The sequence below is a fragment of the Lactuca virosa genome, chromosome 2, assembly GCF_052849685.1.
Source record: "Lactuca virosa cultivar CGN04683 chromosome 2, Lactuca_virosa_CGN04683_v6, whole genome shotgun sequence".
NCBI classification, from domain to species: Eukaryota; Viridiplantae; Streptophyta; class Magnoliopsida; order Asterales; family Asteraceae; genus Lactuca; species Lactuca virosa.
Genome location: NC_136427.1, coordinates 60,606,255 through 60,625,158, shown reverse-complemented (window position 1 = coordinate 60,625,158; position 18,904 = coordinate 60,606,255). Strand labels below are relative to the sequence as shown.

The 18,904-nt window shown below is 38.5% G+C and overlaps 1 protein-coding gene across 1 annotated transcript; it reads left to right on the top strand.

Annotated features, from left to right (window-relative positions):
* Window positions 1–1,339: 1,339 nt before the first annotated feature.
* Window positions 1,340–2,830, top strand: LOC145157449 (uncharacterized). Its single transcript, XM_079076487.1, has 3 exons — window positions 1,340–1,591; window positions 1,907–2,416; window positions 2,516–2,830. Exons 1-3 carry the CDS (start codon window positions 1,340–1,342, stop codon window positions 2,828–2,830), a joined length of 1,077 nt encoding a protein of 358 aa, XP_078932613.1.
* The last annotated feature ends 16,074 nt before the right edge of the window (window positions 2,831–18,904 follow it).

The window sequence follows — 18,904 nt, the reverse complement described above, 5'->3', positions numbered from 1 at the left end:
GGGTCTTCGGCTCGGACACGTGGCGCGATGACTCACCGAAATCAGCCTTATCCTTGCGAGATTTCTCGGAAATTGTGCCCCGACCTTCTAAAATCCGTAACTTTTGCATACAGGCTCCGTTTTTGACGTTCTTTATATGCACGCGTAGAGGAAATTATGCTCTACAACTTTCGTTTAGACTTCGTCGGAAAATTTTGACCTTATTTTTATATTATTATTTTTAACAGACCGGGACTGGTAAATCCGTTAAAAATTCATAACTTTTTCATCCGACGTCCTTTTTCGTCAGACTTTTTACCGTTGTACTACTAATGGCGAGACCTTCGATTCTCGTTTAGGTTGTGTCGGCTAAAAATCAATCGATCTAAAATTCGAGTTTTTAGTTGTCTACTGCTAAGCTGAAACTTGTAAAAATCATAACTTCCTCATACGAAGTCATATTTTGGCGTTCTTTTTATCAAAATTCTCGGTTTAACGAATACTACGACTTTTATTTAGATCACTAAGGCTAAAAAGTAGTTTATCAAAAAACTCACTTTTTACGTCATTCGGCACCGTGCCGGTTTTATCGCGGATCTTCGATTGGTCATTACTTCTTCGTTATAACTCGGATTTCGACGATGTTTTCACCTACATGTTTCTATCGGATTTCGACGTGCCGGTTTTATCGCGGATCTTCGATTGGTCATAACCTCATTGTGCAGGGACAGTTGCGGAGGAATGCCGCCAGACCCTGGTATGTCGACAGCGGCTGCCGCACCGACACATGACAGGAGACATCTCCCAACTAATCGACATTCAAACTTTTAATGGGGGATATGTTTCCTTTACGGGAGGTAAAGGCGCGAAGATCACTCAAATAGGAACAGTGTCTAATGGAGTGCTGAGTTTTGAGAATGTCAATTACGCTCCCGAGTTAAAGCATAGCCTGTGGAGCATTTCTCAGATTTGTGACAAGGGTTATTCAACTCATTTCACTGATAAAGAATGTCTAATTCTGAAGCCAGACATTTTCATCCCAGATGATTGGATTCTTGTAAAATCTAAACGGGATGGCAATGCATACATCATTGACATGAACAGTAATATTCCAAATCAAGTCACTTGCCTCTTCTCAAAAGTCTCCGAACAAAATGCTATGATGTAGCACCGAAGAATCGGACATGCTAATGCAAAGAACATGAATCGTCTTGCGAAGAATGATATGGTGCGTGGACTTCCTGTTAGAGACTTCATCACATTTGAAAAGTGTGTGTCATGTGCCCAAGAAAAGCATCATAGAAAACCACACCTGCCAAAACAGGTCAATTCAATCAACCAAGTGCTCCAATTATTGCATATGGAATTATTTGGTCAGGTCAATTTCCTGAGCATCAATAGAAATTTGTATTGTCTGGTTGTGATCGATGACTTATCGCTTTTTATGTGGGTCTTCTTCTTGTCCAACAAAGTTGGGGTTGCTGATCTAATTAACAAGGTCATTGTGATGACAGAGAACCAAACCAATCACCGGGTGAAGGCGCTTCGAACTGACAATGGAATAGAATTCAAGAATGTTGTTCTTGAACATTTTTGCGCAGAAAAGGGGATCGTGCGTCAATATAGTTCCGTTTACACGCCTCAATAAAATGGTGTTGTTGAACGGAGAAATCGAACATTGCAAGACGCTGTAAGGACGATGCTATGTGAATCCAAGCTACCAGTCTTCTTTTGGGCTGAGGCGATCAACACAGCTTGTTATGTTCAAAATCGTGTTTTAATCAACAATGCCCAAATGAAGACTCCATATGAAATACTATATGGTCACAAGCCTTCTGTCAGTCATTTCCACATTTTTGGTTGTCCTTGCACCCTTCTTCACCTAGAATTCAACCCAAAATTCAATGCCAAAGCCGATGACTGTTAGTTTGTGGGGTATGCTGCACACACAGCGTATAGGGTCTACAATAAGAAGACAAAACAAGTCGTAGAATCCTTTAAGGTGCGCTGGTTGGAGGAGAACGAGACGGATGCTAGAGTTGGTCCAAATTGGTTATTTTATTACACATATTTATTCAAATCCTCTAATGTGGTTTCAAATGATACATCTGGTTCCACTTCTGGTTCAAAGACTGTGATTGAAGATGAAGTCGAAGAAGTTGTTTACAGACCGTCGGTGGTGTCCTCTTCCACTCTTCCAGTGGATGAACGTGTTCCAAGTGATTCCTCAGAATCTCCATTTCAACAACATATTCAAGATGCTGATGCCACTCCTCTTACTCCTGATGAAAGAGAGTTCATGTCCCAAGATGCTTCCACTGTTACTCAAACATTTATGGAACTGCTCTTTTCTGAACCAACCGCTAACGAGTGTTTGGCAAGCCCCTCTCACGATGCAAGACTGTATGAGGTGGATCATTCAGCATATGATGGATTTGTAAATATTCACAATCTTTCCGTAACGCTCAATGACATCAGCCAGGAGATACCTTCCAGAGTTTAACGCGATCACCCGATCGAAAACGTCATTGGTCAGCTGGGCGACGGTGTTCAAACGCGAAGTAAGAGTGGAGATGCAAATGCGTGTCTCTATTCTTGCTTCATATCTCAAATAGAGCCAAAGAATGTTCAAATGGATTTGAATGAGCCCAGTTGGGTGGATGCTATGCATGAGGAATTAAATCAGTTTGAAAAACCTGGGGTTTGGAAATTGTTTGTGTTACCTAAAGGCAAGAAGTCTCTTGACACGCGATGGGTCTATCGTAACAAGCAAGATGATTCCAGGGTCATTGTACAGAATAAGGCTCGGTTGGTTGTACGTGGATTTAGACAAATCGAGGGTCTTGACTGAAGGGTTATGAGCACTACAACATTCCTATGGTGTACATGCAAACCCTAAAGCTTTGGATCTAGTTTGTCTAATGAACATGCAATAATCATCCAAAGCCATAAACCCTAGATCTAGCATGTGATAATCAAATAACATATGAATTAGGGTTTAGATCTTACCTTGATTGTTATGTAGCAATAACAATCTCAATTCCTTCTTGTAATTGGCTTCTAAAAGCTTAGAGTCACAAATGTCACTCCTCTAATGGCTCACAAACACCAAGAGCAAGAGGATGAAGAAGGAGAAGAGGAAAGGCACTCAAAAACATCTAGAAACCCTAAGGAATCAGTTAGCCACGTTTTTGGCGCCCTAGGGGTGCTTAAATAGTGAGGCTATTAGCGTTATCTAACAAGGAAACCCTAATTTGACTGCTTAGGCCCTAAGCAACCCATGGACTCCTCCTTTAGAGGCCTTGGACGATTTCTAATGGGTTTCCCCATAGAATTCGTCCACTCCTCTAATATGGAGTCCATTAGCCCAATATTCAACTATCACACAATTGACAGTTCTATTCCCCTAAGTTTAATTAATCTCTTTTAGCCACAAAATTAATTCTTAATTAATTATTGACTAATATTAATTAAACAATATGATTTTCCTTTAATATATTATTCTCATAATATATTAATAAATTATAATTAATCCTTTCTCTCCATAATTCATCCTATCAAGTTGCTTTGGTGAAGGCAACCCAAAAGGACCATGCACCATCGGGTCAAGTACATACCAAAATAGTTATGGACTTAGACACTAATCTAACAGTCTCCGACTTGGATAAGTCTAATAACTATTCTGCATATGACTTCAGATCCTGATTCGCAATTGTAGCTTTCAAAAGCCGCTGTCAACTCTGATCTTATCAGATACGCGTCCTTTAGATAAGGGATCATATATTCCTCCATTCTACATATCGTATAGACGTGAGACATGGATTGAAATCATTCTCTTAATCTATGTTTTGTTTCCCGATTTCTGATTTATGAGGACTGACTAATTGAATAAATCAAATCAGTCCTGGCCCGGCCGAGCACTTTCCTTTGTCATCACTAAATCATCGAGGGGCCCACACATCTCGCTTTTATCCCACACTGGGTAAAAGGACCAGATAAACTTTGACTCAATGCTCGCTTGTACTTACTCACCGAACCACACACAACAATACGTTCTATAACACCAAGTTACTGGTGCGTTTACATATTATCAATGTGTAACCGACTCACAAGATACAATTCACACATCTCGGTTTCAAGAATATAAGATATTATCGTCTCACCAATCACTCGTGATAAAATCCATGAAGTGATCCAAGTGAGCGTGGGCTTAATCCAATGCTCAAATCATATTCGTAAGCACTCATGAATGTTGTAGCAAACTTTTGCTATGTCTAATACACTTTAGACAATCTACACACCAATTCATGACAATCTTCTTTCATACCTACTCCCAAACTATGAGCGACTGTGGAACGTTCAAATAATTCGATTATTATCAAATAACTCAATTATTTAGGAAGACAAAACATGCAAATTGAAACACATGAATAATACTAATCTTATATGGCCCCAAATTTGTGAGTATAAATAAAACACTTTTATTTAATCACCATATTGATTACTCATTATATGTTGTTTCGGGTAATCAACTTCTTGAATTATAACGACAATTGTCCCATGCTCTTAGCATGCACACCATGTTTACTTATGGTCCCTACTCTGTGAAATAGTATAATTGAATAACATTTTCAATCACACTCATTTCACAATTCCCAATCTCTACCACAGGTGTAAGAATACCAAATTCTTGCCACTTATAGAATATGTTAGATTCTAACATTTTATGCAATGATCCTTTCGTAATGTCGCAGCACCAAAGTCACAAAGACTATTGCCAATGAAATTACAAAGTCCTCTATTGGAGATTGTTACAAGACAATTCCAAATACATGAAGTCTCACATTCAAAGTACATTCCTTTGAATATCCTTCTTGCATAAAAGTTTTTCTAATCTAGACATACAGATTCTTAACGTCCAACTCCCAATATGGAAACATTTCCATATTTTCCTTATGACAACTCATTTCAAATAGAATATTATCTATTCATAATAATGTCAATATGGTCCATCCATGACTATACTTCTAACTGTCCACAAGTGACTAATCCTTGGCGAACCTTAGATTATCCTTGACAGTTGTTTAACTAATTCAGTCAAATCCAATTCTAGTCCTCTTTCCCTCTGAATGCCCTAGGTATTTGGAAAATATTATAACGGTCGAATATTACAGTATATGCAATCGATCATATACTCGAAGCATATGGGATACGATTCGCAGCGCAAACGTGATACTTTACCAGTTTTTTGCCATAATATTGCCATAATATTTCTATTTGTCGTGTTCTCAAAATTCGAACTATGAAGAGGGATGCCGTAATCATAATCGAACTTTGAGAATGCATTTAATAAATATTACTTCGACTAAATTCAATTAAAATTTATCGATCTAAGCGTTTAGATTGGAAACGAAGTATAACATCCTCTCCCTTAATTATAGCAAAAACAACTTTTCAACCCCTGCGACTTTGCAAAGTGAAACTTTTGTTTTTCTCTAATTAATATTGCCAACTTGCAATACTTTAAATTAATGATCATGCTCCCACTAACATGTTGATTATATCCATACCAGCATAACATTTATGCTCCCACTAGCTTTGACACGTATTCAGAAACCAGGTAAACTTTTAGAAAACAATACTTATTGACTTCCAAATTTCATTGTTTCTAATACGATATGCTTTGACAAGCTTTTATCTAAGCATCTCAAACTCATACACCTTACTTTAGATAGCTCACATGTGTGTCTAAACAATTTCAGAACTTATAGCAATAAGTCTCGATTGTTCAAACTAATTGCCAAATCTCACAATTCGAACTATGAAAAGGGATGCGGTAATCATCGAATTTTAGAATGCAATTTACATCATCGCTATCTCCTTAAAATCTCTCTTAGTGAAAGCGTTTTCTCACAATCATTTTCATGTAGGAGAGAAACGTTATAACACTTAGATTTTATGGTGTATGTGTTCCTATCCATGTGAATTTGTCATAACCATAATCGTAATATAATGTTCGTGAGAAATTCAACCTCTTATGGACAAAACTTGTTCATTATTAATTTCCTGCCATCAAGGGTCCCACTATTGCTTCCAAGTCATTTAGCAGCTCACCTATGCCAGTCAATGTACTTTCATTGATCAAGGTGTTTGCCCTTATGCATTTAATTGAGAACTCGTAGAACTCATATGCATAATCACTCAACTGGATTGGCACAGAAATAAAATTTTGTCAACACGATAGGTTACAATCCTCAAGTCATGTGCTTGTGTTTAATAGTTTTATTTCTTGATCTGTTCTTGAAACTTTTCAAAATCTTTAGACTCCCACTGACCTCTTGACATATAAGATTCTCTTATCAAGAAACATTTCTTGACAAAACAAATATTCAAGAGTCAGTATGTGTCTATGCCAAGACAAAACTACATGCAATTTGGTACTAGTTGGTCTTTGTCTTATTCAAGATATCACAACTTACTAAAATGTGCAAGTGTAAGAACATTCCTACTTAAGATTATCTCACTCAATTCACAATCTTGGAGTACGACTCTAAGACTTTGATATTGGAACGAAGTACGATACATCTTATTGACTTAACCATTTCTACAATTCACCATTCATCTTCTTAGCCAAACTAGTGCAATAAGGTATTCTTAGAGGATCAATTGTAATATGGTTCCTACAATAACCAAGACGATCATAAAACACGATACAAAAGTACTCTCCCTTCTTCTTAGATTGGAGAACCTTTTTATCTTTCAGCCTTCATTGATTCTTCTTATTTGTTCTGCCATTCATTGAAACTTTTAAATGATTCAGAATTACACTTAATCCTGTAAGCATACTCACGTTTACTAGACTTTTAGTAAATCATGACGAATAATCTTATCGTCCTTTGTGGTGGACTTGACCAGTGCACAACATTGTGTACCAGATCTCCTAGTCCTTCACTTGACTCACATACTTAGGTGAACAAGGAATTAGTCTTAATTTCCCAAATGCGAAGGTTCTCATTCATCACACCATACCAGTTCCATGATTTCAAGTTTCTGTCCTATTGGAACTTGGGTGATGAGAAACTTTCCTCATTTGGTAAATTTATGACATAACCACAAATAACATAACTAAGAATCAAATCCATTCACAATATTGCTAACAATAGAACCATTGAAACACCAATTTTCATAAAATCCATCGCAAGGAAATATAAATAAGATAAATCAAAATTTATTTATTGTGGAAAAATATTGTCCTTACAATGTGATTACAAATGAAAAATATGTAAATATTACTTAGCACTCTATCCTAACTCTAAAGTAGTAGCTTAAAAGTCTGATCCTTGAATCATGTGATCGAAATCCATTTCTGCATGACCAGATTTAGCTCACTTCTTTCCTTTTAAGCTTCCTTTTTCTTCGATTCTACAAAACACCAAATGTAATCTTATCACATAATGTATTAAGAATCTAAAAAAGAACTTAATAGAGTTAGACAATGGATTTTACCTGATGAAGATTCATACATCTTGACTCTCCCATCTCTTAGATCTCTCAGGTAGTCAGGGCAGCTTCATAACCAATGCCCCCTCTTTTGGCAGTAGAAACATATGGATTCTTCTAGAATGGTACACGGGACTATCTCGGACTCAGCCTTTCTCTTACGTAGAGAAAACTTTTATAGACTTCCAATGTTGCCATTGCCCATAGAGGGTTGGGATATTGATTTACCAGACAAATTTGCTGACCAGTGCGCCAAATCATTTCTGATTCAGCAGCAATAAGCAAATAAGTCGAATAAACAAGGATCATGTCGTGGTCAATCATATAGTACTCTCTAACGAACTTACCATATGATTCGGGAAGTGACTGAAGAACCAAGTCAATAGCCAACTTCCTTTAAACATCGACACCTAACAATCCCAATCTATCAATATGTAACCTTTTATCCAAGACATGAGCACATATAGACTTTCCATTTCCATGTCTTTTGCCAATAGTGCTCGAGTGACGTTGAACTTTTCAAGTCTTCAAACACGTGGGTCAGGGAGAATTATTGGAGGAGGTGGAGAAAACGAAGCATGATTTCCATTTCCATAATACAATCGTGGAACATCATCTTCATGTGGAAAACTTTTCCCAACGGATTTAGGAAGACCATAGTTGTCAGACTTTGACATCTATAAAACGGGAGAAAATTCAAGTTTAGTTGATTGAGTCCTTAATAAAACACCCAAATGAGATATTAAGGCTAGGACCCAACACAATATCCTACAAACTGGAAGAGGGATTCCGTAATCCAACTCGCAGAACATTTGAAGGTAGGTAAATGACGATTTACCAATTTCCACCATGAAAAACAAAAAGAAGGTTAAGTTTTAAATGAATTGAAACTCCTATATCTTTTGAGATTCATTAAACTTTTCAATGACATGTTTAATATCGATTATGCCCTTCATTTGTGACAGGGATGCCGAGGATCACAAATAAGGTGTGAATAACCATGTGAATGTATGTGGTGCCCTCAATGTTACAATCATCTAATCGACGTGCCGGATAACCACACATGCTCCATCGATCTATGACAAACATCGAGTCACCCTCCGCTACCAATGCCAAACCCAACTGAGTGTGTCGGTTAACCACACACACTCCACTAATTGTCTCGACAAGGCTACAAAGTGTAATTCCATGGAATTGCATCGATTTCACCTTTTCCTAAAGTAACTAAGAATTGGTAATTTAGTAAAACATTTAGTTACTTTATTCATTATACGTTTAATGAGGAGAGGGTTTGCCCTATCCTACCCGTTCGGCTAACGACCCTCCACTGGTCAAGAGTGCGGTGGGTAAGAGTGGATACCCATTCAATCGCCATTTTATAGGCAATTACCTTAAACACCCCTTATAGACCAGCTTCGTGAATGAGGCCTACTAACGGTAAAACTACCAGTTTAAGTTATACATATATAATATTAGACTTTTAATGTTATATATAGTATAGGGTGTATTTTACACTTTTAAAATACTAGGTGGTTTAATTTTATAAATTACACTTTTAATTTAAATTAAATATAAACCATATCATTATGTATTTATTAACTTTCTTTTAATTATACCTTTAATTAACTTAATAAAAACATAAGGGTGTAATTTGAATTTTTTCAAAACTAGGGTTTTAGAATTTAACATCTTAAAATCAAACTTTTAATCAAAATTTAAATTCCAAAATTTGAGAGCAAGTTTTGAAACATTTCAAAATGTTAGGGTTCAACTATTTAAATTTCAAAACAAAAGCTTTTAAAGTTCAAATTTAAACTATAAAACCTAAAGGGTGAAAAATTGAAACTTTTCCAAACTTTATCATGAACATTCTAGATCAACAATTCAAATAAGGCAATTAACAATTAATTTGTGGTTATCTAATTTTTGACCTAATCTAATTACTTGCAATATAATTCACCAAATAACTTAAATAATTAAACATTATCTTATAAGGCAACAATTATTTGATTAAATGGCAATTATCTACTATTTTGGCAAGGATATTCACCCAAAATCAATAAAAAACGGATTTTACTAATTAAAAACGTTTATGGTAAGTATTCCAAGCCAAAACAGCAAGCAGATCGCGAAAATAAGCTGTCAGACCCTTTGACTCGTCGAGTCAGGCCTGGACTCGTCGAATTCAGTCGACTCGGCGAGTTCACCAAGTGAATTGGCGAGTCATGCAGTCAGAACCAAAAAAATTTCGATTTTTTAAGCAATAAACGATCAAAATAGCATCAATTCATCAACAAACTGCCCTAGACTCTGATACCACTGAAGGGTTAGGAGCACTACAACATTCCTATGGTGTACATACAAACCCTAAAGCTTTGGATCTAGTTTGTCTAATGAACATGAAATAATCATCCATAGCCATAAACCCTAGATCTAGCATGTGATAATCAAATAACATATGGATTAGGGTTTAGATCTTACCTTGATTGTTATGTAGCAATAACAATCTCAAGTCCTTCTTGTAATTGGCTTCTAAAAGCTCGGAGTCACAAATGTCACTCCTCTAATGGATCATAAACACCAAGAGTAAGAGGATGAAGAAGGAGAAGAGGAAAGGCACTCAAAAACGTCTAGAAACCCTAAGGAATCAGTTAGCCACGTTTTTGGTGCCCTAGGGGTGCTTAAATAGTGAGGCTATTAGGGTTATCTAACTAGGAAACCCTAATTTGAATGGTTAGGCCCTAAGCAACCCATGGACTCCTCCTTTAGAGGCCTTGGACGATTTCTAATGGGTTTCCCCATAGAGTTCGTCCACTCCTCTAATATGGAGTCCATTAGCCAAAGATTCAACTATCACACAATTGACAGATCTAGTCCCCTAAGTTTAATTAATCTCTTTTAGCCACAAAATTAATTCTTAATTAATTATTGACTAATATTAATTAAACAATATGATTTCTCCTTTAATATATTATTCTCATAATATATTAATAAATCATAATTAATCCTCTCTCTCCATAATTCATCCTATCAAGTTGCTTTGGTGAAGGCAACCCAAAAGGACCATGCACCATCGCGTCAAGTACATACCAAAATAGTTATGTACTTAGACACTAATCCAACATTGACTACACCGAAGTTTATGCTCCTGTGGCTCGCCTGGAGGCTATTCGTATTTTCCTTGGGTATGCCTCCTACATGAACTTCACAGTATACCAGATGGACGTGAAGACTGCCTTCCTGTATGGTGCTTTGAAGGAAGAAGTCTAAGTTGATCAACCCCCTGGGTTCGTTAACTCAAAGTTTCCCAATCACGTTTACAAGTTGGACAAGGCTTTGTATGGGCTACATCAAGCTCCTCGAGCGTGGTATGCGACTCTTACGAAGCACTTGCTCGGGCATGAATATTCGCGAGGCACAATCGATCAAACCTTGTTCATTAATCATGTTGGTGCAGATCAAATCTTGGTTCAGATCTACGTAGATGACATCATTTTCGGGTCCACAAGTCCAAATCTATGCAAGGAGTTTGAAGGCGTGATGAAGAAAAGGTTTGACATGAGTTCTCTAGGAGAAATGACCATGTTTCTGGGGCTTCAGGTCAAACAAGACTCAACCGGAATCCTGATACATCAAGAAAAGTATGTTGAAGATATGTTGCAGAAGTTCGGGTTTCGAGACGCAAAACCTGCACTAACGCCAATGACCGAAAGACCACTGTTGACTCCGGATACTGATGGCGAATCCGTAGATCAGACTGATTACAGATCCATGATCGGATCGTTGATATATCTAACTGCAAGCAGGCCAAACATCATGTTTGCCGTTTGTCAATGCGCACGATATCAGGCTAATCCTAAACTTTCACATCTTATTGCTGTCAAAAGAATTTTTCGGTATCTCAAAGTAAGCCCAAACCTGGGTCTTTAGTATTCGAAAAATTCTGAAATTGATCTATATGCTTTTGCTGACAATAATTATGCAGGATATGTGCTTGACAAGAAATCAACTTTTGGTGGTTGTCTATTTCTCGGAGACCGGCTGGTGTCATGGAAGTGCAAGAAACAACACACCGTCTCAACTTCAATAGCAGAAGCGGAATATGTTGCTGCTTCTGCCTGTTGTTCTCAAGTTGTCATACCCCCGGACCAGATGGTGGAAACGTCCGGAGGCGGGTGACTTCATTGTGTAGTATCATAATAATTGAATATAAATGAAACAGACCAATCCAAACATCATACATTGAGATAACAAATTTACATTGTTTACATATTGTATTTGTCCTTCGAATTACACAAAAGAGACATAAGCAGAAAAATCCAAACTACAGCTAAATAGTCTTGCATCCACGTCCCTTGTTACCTGCTTACTAGATCCCTGAGAATACAAGTCGTTTTGAAAAGCGTCAACTAAAAAGTTGGTGAGTTCATAAGCATTTTTGTATAAAATCGTTTACACTTGCTTAGAATCGTTCTCATTGTACTTTCAGAAAATCCGATATTTTCTATGAAATCGTTTGAAGCCTTGGTTTGAAAATCATGGACATATGTGTGCATGTCATTACTTTTGTTCATCCTTATAAGGAATGATTTTGAAAAGTAGTGAAATTTATAAAGGCGAGCTGAGTTCGAGAATAGTTCCTTTGAATAGTAATAGTCAACCGTTTCCAGAAAAATCCCTTATTTTCAAAAAAGAGAATATGGTTGAAAATCTTGTTCCTCTTATCGAGTAAAATTGAGTGTGCGTTCTAGTTTACCGTTATCGAAATCGTCCAAAACCGTTTTCTCTAGAAAATCCTATATTTTCTGCTAGAAAATATTCGTAAGTTCTATTTGCGACTATGTATATGTGTGGGTTAGTTATTTGTTTTCAAAATCGTTTACAAATGTTTTCCATAGAGTCCTACGCTATTCAATTTGTAAAATAGCAGTATTACGACTCTATACTTGTTAGGAGAAAGAATCAACATGGCAATTGTGGACATTCTACGCGATGAAAAGGACAGTTGATGCAACAAATGCGGACCATCACCTATCATGTGTAGGACAGTCAACACAACGTGCCAAAATTTATTTATGAGGTTTTTCCATGCATAAATTTCTAGAAAACATAACATATTCTATTGAGTCGTTATAACCATACTAATATGACAGAGTGCCTGTTTTGGCGTTTCTCAGGCGCCCTAGTTTTGGAAAAGACATTTGTCACCCTAGATTGGCCTGTCTAGCTGTAACAAACAACGAAGGTGCAGGGTGTCAACCCCGTATAGATCTATACACAAATTCCCGCTCTCCCTCCAGGAGACTCTGGCTATAACTCCTTACACTAATATTTTTATATTTATGTACTTTTGAGATTTGTCTGACTAGAATATTAACAACCTTTTGAGGAATCGTTGGAGATCCATTATTTGTTACATAAATAATGAAATTCATACTCATTGAATAGAAATATCGTTCTTGTTCCATATCGTTGATTGTGCTCGTTAACTGGGTGCTCGTGTTCGTTCCTTTTCGTTTATTGAACAATAAGCCATTTTAGTCAAGAGAAAAAAAAAGTGTCAAGTTATAATTTGTATAAATTTATAACTGCCGGTTATGACACGCATTTTCTGTTTCATGACATATAGAACATTACTTATGTTCTTGGAGGTTTTACGACAGCATTTTATGACATGCATATATTTTTGTCATGAAAACTCGGTTTTCGTATATTTTCCTTAATAAAATTATTTATATTAAATATTTATAAATAATCACTAACAGTTTGCAAGAAGTCATTTATAGGGCATAAGGTTCGAAACTTTGAAGATTCTAGAAATAGTAACAAATAAGGTCTATTTTAGCAACTTTTTATTTTTAGATATGGAGATATGGAATAAAGGGGGTATTTTGGACACACCCAAAAACAATGAGAGGCTCTTTTTGTATACAAAGTATTCTTTATGTGGTGATTTTTAAACATTTTTCTGATTTTCATGAAATTTGTGAAGTTTCACGTTCATGAAGATTAAAATAAAATAATAGTATTTCAACTAACACACTAAACATACAACTACATCCAATTATCCAAGGATTTAGACAAGATTTGACTTGTATTCTCCCCCAAAAACAATAAAAACTTAGAAGAAGGTGGGGTATTAAGCTCACCTTGAGTTGGTTGATGAGTTGTTTGGAGAAGTGTTAAGGAGCTTCCAAGTTCCAACACATGAAAAGTTTCTTTGAACTTTAGAATATCCTAAGAATAATTTTATGTGCAAATATATTCAAATCTTAGGAATAATGTGGATAATCACTATTCAAAGAAGATGAAACACTTACAAAAGAAATCAGGGAATTTTTCCTTGAAGGAATGAGGCTTGACGCTTGAATGAGTTGAGAGTGTTCTTAGGATTTTACTGAATATGGATATGAGAAGTGAGAGAGTAGTTCACATTTTCAATAAGAGAAGATTAGGAGTGATGTCACACCCCCGAACCGTCGGAACGGACGGCGGAAACGTCCGGAGGCAGGGTGACGTCATGCGTAGTATCACAACAGTTGTATCATAGTAAGCGAAGTAAACACAACCATTACATTATAATATGAATATTTACATTGTTCAAAAACATGGTTTGTACATTTGGGTATATAACAAAAGTAAAAGACGTGACTCCAAAATGCTCTGTCTTCTCCAAAAGTTGGCAAGAGTACCTGTCTAATGATACCCTGAGAATACAAGCAGTTTTAAAATGTTAGCATAAAGCTGGTGAGTTCATAAGCGTTTAGTTCTGGTGAAAGAAATGTTTCTTTGAACCTTTGAAAAGTGCTTCTCAAAAAAATCCTGTATTTTCTTATGAAAGGTGTATGATTAACCATTTGTTATTTGTTTAACAACCTGTTTATGTAAGGTTGGGTTATTCCAGGAAAACCCTATATTTTCCTGATGAGTTGATAGTTGGTTATCTATTTGGGTATGAGGTGTACAAGTATCTACCATACTTGTATCTTTAGATGTAGTTTCCTTGAAAACCCTGTTTGTTCTCTGAGAGATGTATTAGCCTTATTAAATAAATAAAACAAATAAATAGGTAGTGAACTAGATCCTAAGGGTATTATAAATACCCTCTAGTAATCAATCGGTTATTACTTTGAGGTTAGTTCACTTGTTTCATTATTAGAAAAGTAAATCTCTGTTATCTAGGTTGCGAGTTTTATAACCATGCATTAAACTGGATATGGCACGTAACGGGGCCAATATCTTTTATGACTTTGTCAACTATAGACGGGACGGTCCAACTGTAGCTAGCAGCGAGGTGTGGGATAGTCAGTCCCGTATAGACCTATACACAATAGTCACGCTCTCCCTCCAAGAGATTCTGGTTACAAGGGTTAGTCCTACACTCTCGAATCCGGTGAAGTGTTACCAAGGACGTGTCTCCAACTTAAAATAACAAATTTACAAGTAATAATACCGAAAATCCTGTTTGTTTTGTATAAATCTTTTATGAAATATCACATTTTATGACAAGATTTACAAGTTCCTTGCTTTAGTTTTGAAAACTGTTTCTACGAGTTGATTTCTTAATCGTTTGGTAAAACGGTTTTCTGTGTTATAAGCATGCTGAACATATAATTATAAGATAAATTGAGCACAAGTTTCCTTGTACTTTTGCTTGTATTCTCCCCCCTGAAAACATGAAAACTCGGAAAAACGTAGGGGTATGAACTCACAGTTTAACATGGGATTCGGAGGTACGATCGGTTACGAGTACTGAGTGTCAACTGATGTTTCGTTCTCAAGTGGATCCTAATAACATATAGTAACACATACATGTGTTAGAATTGGGGTATTTCATGACTAAACATGACGGAAAAACATCCTAAGGACTTGGAAATGCTTGTCGGGACCCTATATGATCAAACAAAGGAGGTGTACGGCCAAAAGAGTGTGTGTGTGGCCAGGGTGTGAGGCCAGGACGTGTGTGTGGTCTTACATGGGAGTGTGCGGCCGTACAGAGGGGGTGTGCGGCCGCACACAGGAGTGTGCGACCGTACACTCCTGATTTGTGCCCGAAATGTTGATTTTTAGGCGTTCTAGTGCTAATACCAAGTCCAACTAGTAGATGAAGGCCAAACTATCACATTGGAGAGTCTTTAAGGTGTGTACGGCCACCTTATGAAGGTGTGCGGCCGTACACCTTCAAAGGATGAAGAACACGAAGAACATTATGAGGTTTAGGCTTAGATTCAGGTGTCTTACCAATATAACAAGCTGAATGATGAAGTAATTCACGTTTTTTAGGCCTTTAGAGTGTTTTTGGATGAAGTTTTTACAGAGAGAAAGTAGTGACAGAAAGTAGAGTGCAGCCAAAGGAAACGAATGAGTGAAGGGGTCTCCTCCTTTATATAGAGGAGGGTGTATGGTTGGAGGGTGGGTGTGCGGCCGCACACCCATGTGTACTACCGTACACTCCTCCCGAGAGGTTGTATGGCCCGAATATTGTACTACGACTTGGTATTACTCGACCTAGAACTCAACCTCTGATTATCCGAGGCTTAGAAAGTATCATTACACCCTTAAACGGTGTTAAATGATGATAAAATCGAGTTTAATATTGATAACATTAGTTGATCTTACAAGTTAGATGTTTCGGGTTGTCACATCATCGCCCCGTGAGAGGGAATTTCGTCATGAAATCCGAATATAGAATACAGATCATGAATTAGGGAAAGAGATGCGGATACTTCTGTTTCATCTGATCTTCGCGCTCCCAAGTGAATTCAGGTCCCCAGTTGGCATTCCAGCAAACCTTCACTATCGGGATGAGACTTTGTTTTGTTCGCTTGATCTCCCTATCCATAATTTCGATTGGTTCTTCCACAAAGTTTAGATTCTCGTTGATTTCAATCTCATCGAGAGGAATAGTAAGAGTCTCGTCGGATAAGCACTTTTTAAGATTCGAGACGTGGAAGACGGGATGCACGTTACTAAGCTCTTGAGGTAAACGGAGTTTGTAGGCTACAGGACTGACCCTGGCGAGGATCTCGAATGGTCCTATGTATCTTGGATTTAGCTTTCCACGCTTTCCAAAGCGTATCATGCCTTTCCAGGGCGAAACCTTCAACAGAACACGGTTTCCTACCTGAAATTCCAAGGGTTTTTGTCGTTTATCGGCCTAGCTCTTTTGTCTATCTCGTGAGGCTTTCAGTCGTTCTCGGATTTGTACGCTCTTTTCTGTGGTTTCGCGGATGATTTCTAGACCAGTGAGAGTGCTGTCAGGGACTTGTCCCTTGGCTAGCTGCGTGTCGCCCACCTCAACCCAGCACAGAGGGGATCTGCACTTGCGACCATAGAGGGCTTCGAAAGGCGCAGCCTTAATGCTGGTATGGTAACTGTTGTTGTAGGAAAACTCAACCAAGGGTAAATGGGTGTCCCACTACTTACCGAAATCGATGACACATGCTCTCAACATGTCTTCCAAGGTTTAGATGGTTCTCTCACTCTGTCCATCTGTCTGGGGATGATAAGCTGTGCTCATATCCAGCTTAGTTCCAAGAGCTTTTTGCAGAGACTGCCAGAATCTCGAAGTGAACCTGCTATCTCGATCGGAGATAATGGACACAGGCACACCATGCAGTCGGACTATCTCTTGGATGTAGATTCGTGTGAGTCTCTCCATTTTGAAATTTTCCTTGATCGACAGGAAGTGAGCGGATTTAGTTAGTCGGTCGACTATTACCCAGATGGTGTCGTACCCACTCGGAGATTTGGGTAATTTGGTGATGAAATCCATAGTAATCCTCTCCCACTTCCATTCAGGTATTTCTGGTTGTTGGAGCAGACCTAAGGGCTTCTGATATTCGATTTTTACCTTGGCGCAAGTCAGACACTTGCCCACAAATATAGCGATCTCCGCTTTCATGTTTGGCCACCAATATAGTTTCTTGAGCTTTGATGCACGAGATGATACGGAGGTTTGAACTGAGTTTATCGCCGTAGACGATGAGAGCTTCACCAGAGGGAAGGTTGAGGCTAACGGCTTTATCAAAACAAAGGATATCAGAATGATTGGGGCTTAACCAATCCATGCCGATGATGACATCGAAGCTTTTTATGGAGACTGGCATAAGGTCGATAGGAAAAGAATGATCGTTTAAGGTAAGGGTGCAGCCTACGTATATATCATTAGTGCTCTCTTTCTCACCGTTAGCCATCTCGGCGGTAAATGTTTTAGTTAGTGGTTGAGGTTTATGTTTGATGAGATGTTTGAATGCATGACTAACAAAACTCCTCTCCGCACCAGAATCGAAAAGAATGCATGCATAAGAGTTGTCGAGGAGGAACGTACCCGAAACAACTGTGGGATCTGCAACTGCCTCCTCTTGGCCCATCGTTAGCACTCTCCCCGAGCCACCTGCTGTTGTTGCCTTGGGGAAGTTTCTCTTATAGTGCCCGACTTCTCTACATCCATAACAGGGTTGACCGACGCCTGCTCCAGATGCCTGATTGGTTCGTTGTACTAGTGTTTTGCAAACTCGAGCTGTGTGCCCCTTTTTGCCACAGCTGGTGCATTACATTTCTCGGCATGGGTCGGGATTATGACGATAGTTACACTTGTCGCACCAAGGAAGGGTACCAGCATACCAACTGGTAGGTGCTTGAGTGGCAGGAGCAGCGGCAGGAGTAGTAGCGGCGTGGACTGCCAGCGTTTGCTGTTTCTTTGAGGGCTCCTGTGAAGACTGACCCTTTCTCTGTTTCCAGAATTTTCTTTTCTCACCACCCCCTTTAGCCGGTTCAGGAGTGGCTGTCACTTCATCGAGATCGACTCCGTGATCGATCAGAGTCTGCGCCAGGTACTTGGCGCTATCAAATGTAGTTGGCCGGGCAGCTAAGACATTTCCTTTGGTCGGCTGGGTCAGTCCCCAAATGTATCTTTCAACCTTTTTGCTTTCCATAGTGACCATCCCCGGACAGAGAAGTGTTAGGTCTTCAAACCTAGATGTGTAAGCAGCAATGTCAGAACCCTTCATCTTTAGGTTCCAGAGTTCGTGCTCCAGTTTCTGCATTTCGCCCCGAGGGCAGTACTCAGCAAGCATGAGCTCTTTCAAGCTCTCCCAACCCATATCATTTGCTATTAGCAGGGTTAGGGACTTGACCCGGCCATTCCACCAGGTCAATGCTTTGTTGGTGAAAGTGCAAGGGGCGAATTTCACCTTGTTAGCTTCAGAACAAGAGCAGATTTCGAAGATGGACTCGATCTTATCGAACCATCGAGTCAGGGCAATTACACCTCCAGTGCCATTGAAGGATGTGGGTTTTGCGTTCATGAAGTCTTTATAGGAGCACTCCTTCTGGTGCCCTTGACTCCCTTCAGGATGAGTACCACCTCCCGGCCCGCCAGATCCACCAGGATTTATCTGTGACATAGCGGCAACCACAGCAG

What these genes read in the sequence shown, in the direction of transcription:
- LOC145157449 (XM_079076487.1), top strand. Translation starts at nt 1,340, where the DNA reads ATGGAATTATTTGGTCAGGTCAATTTCCTGAGCATCAATAGAAATTTG. An exon ending in TTTGCGCAGAAAAGGGGATC is followed by an intron (nt 1,592 to 1,906) that starts GTGCGTCAATAT and finishes GATGACTGTTAG; the next exon opens with TTTGTGGGGTATGCTGCACA. An exon ending in ATTCAGCATATGATGGATTT is followed by an intron (nt 2,417 to 2,515) that starts GTAAATATTCAC and finishes GTCATTGGTCAG; the next exon opens with CTGGGCGACGGTGTTCAAAC.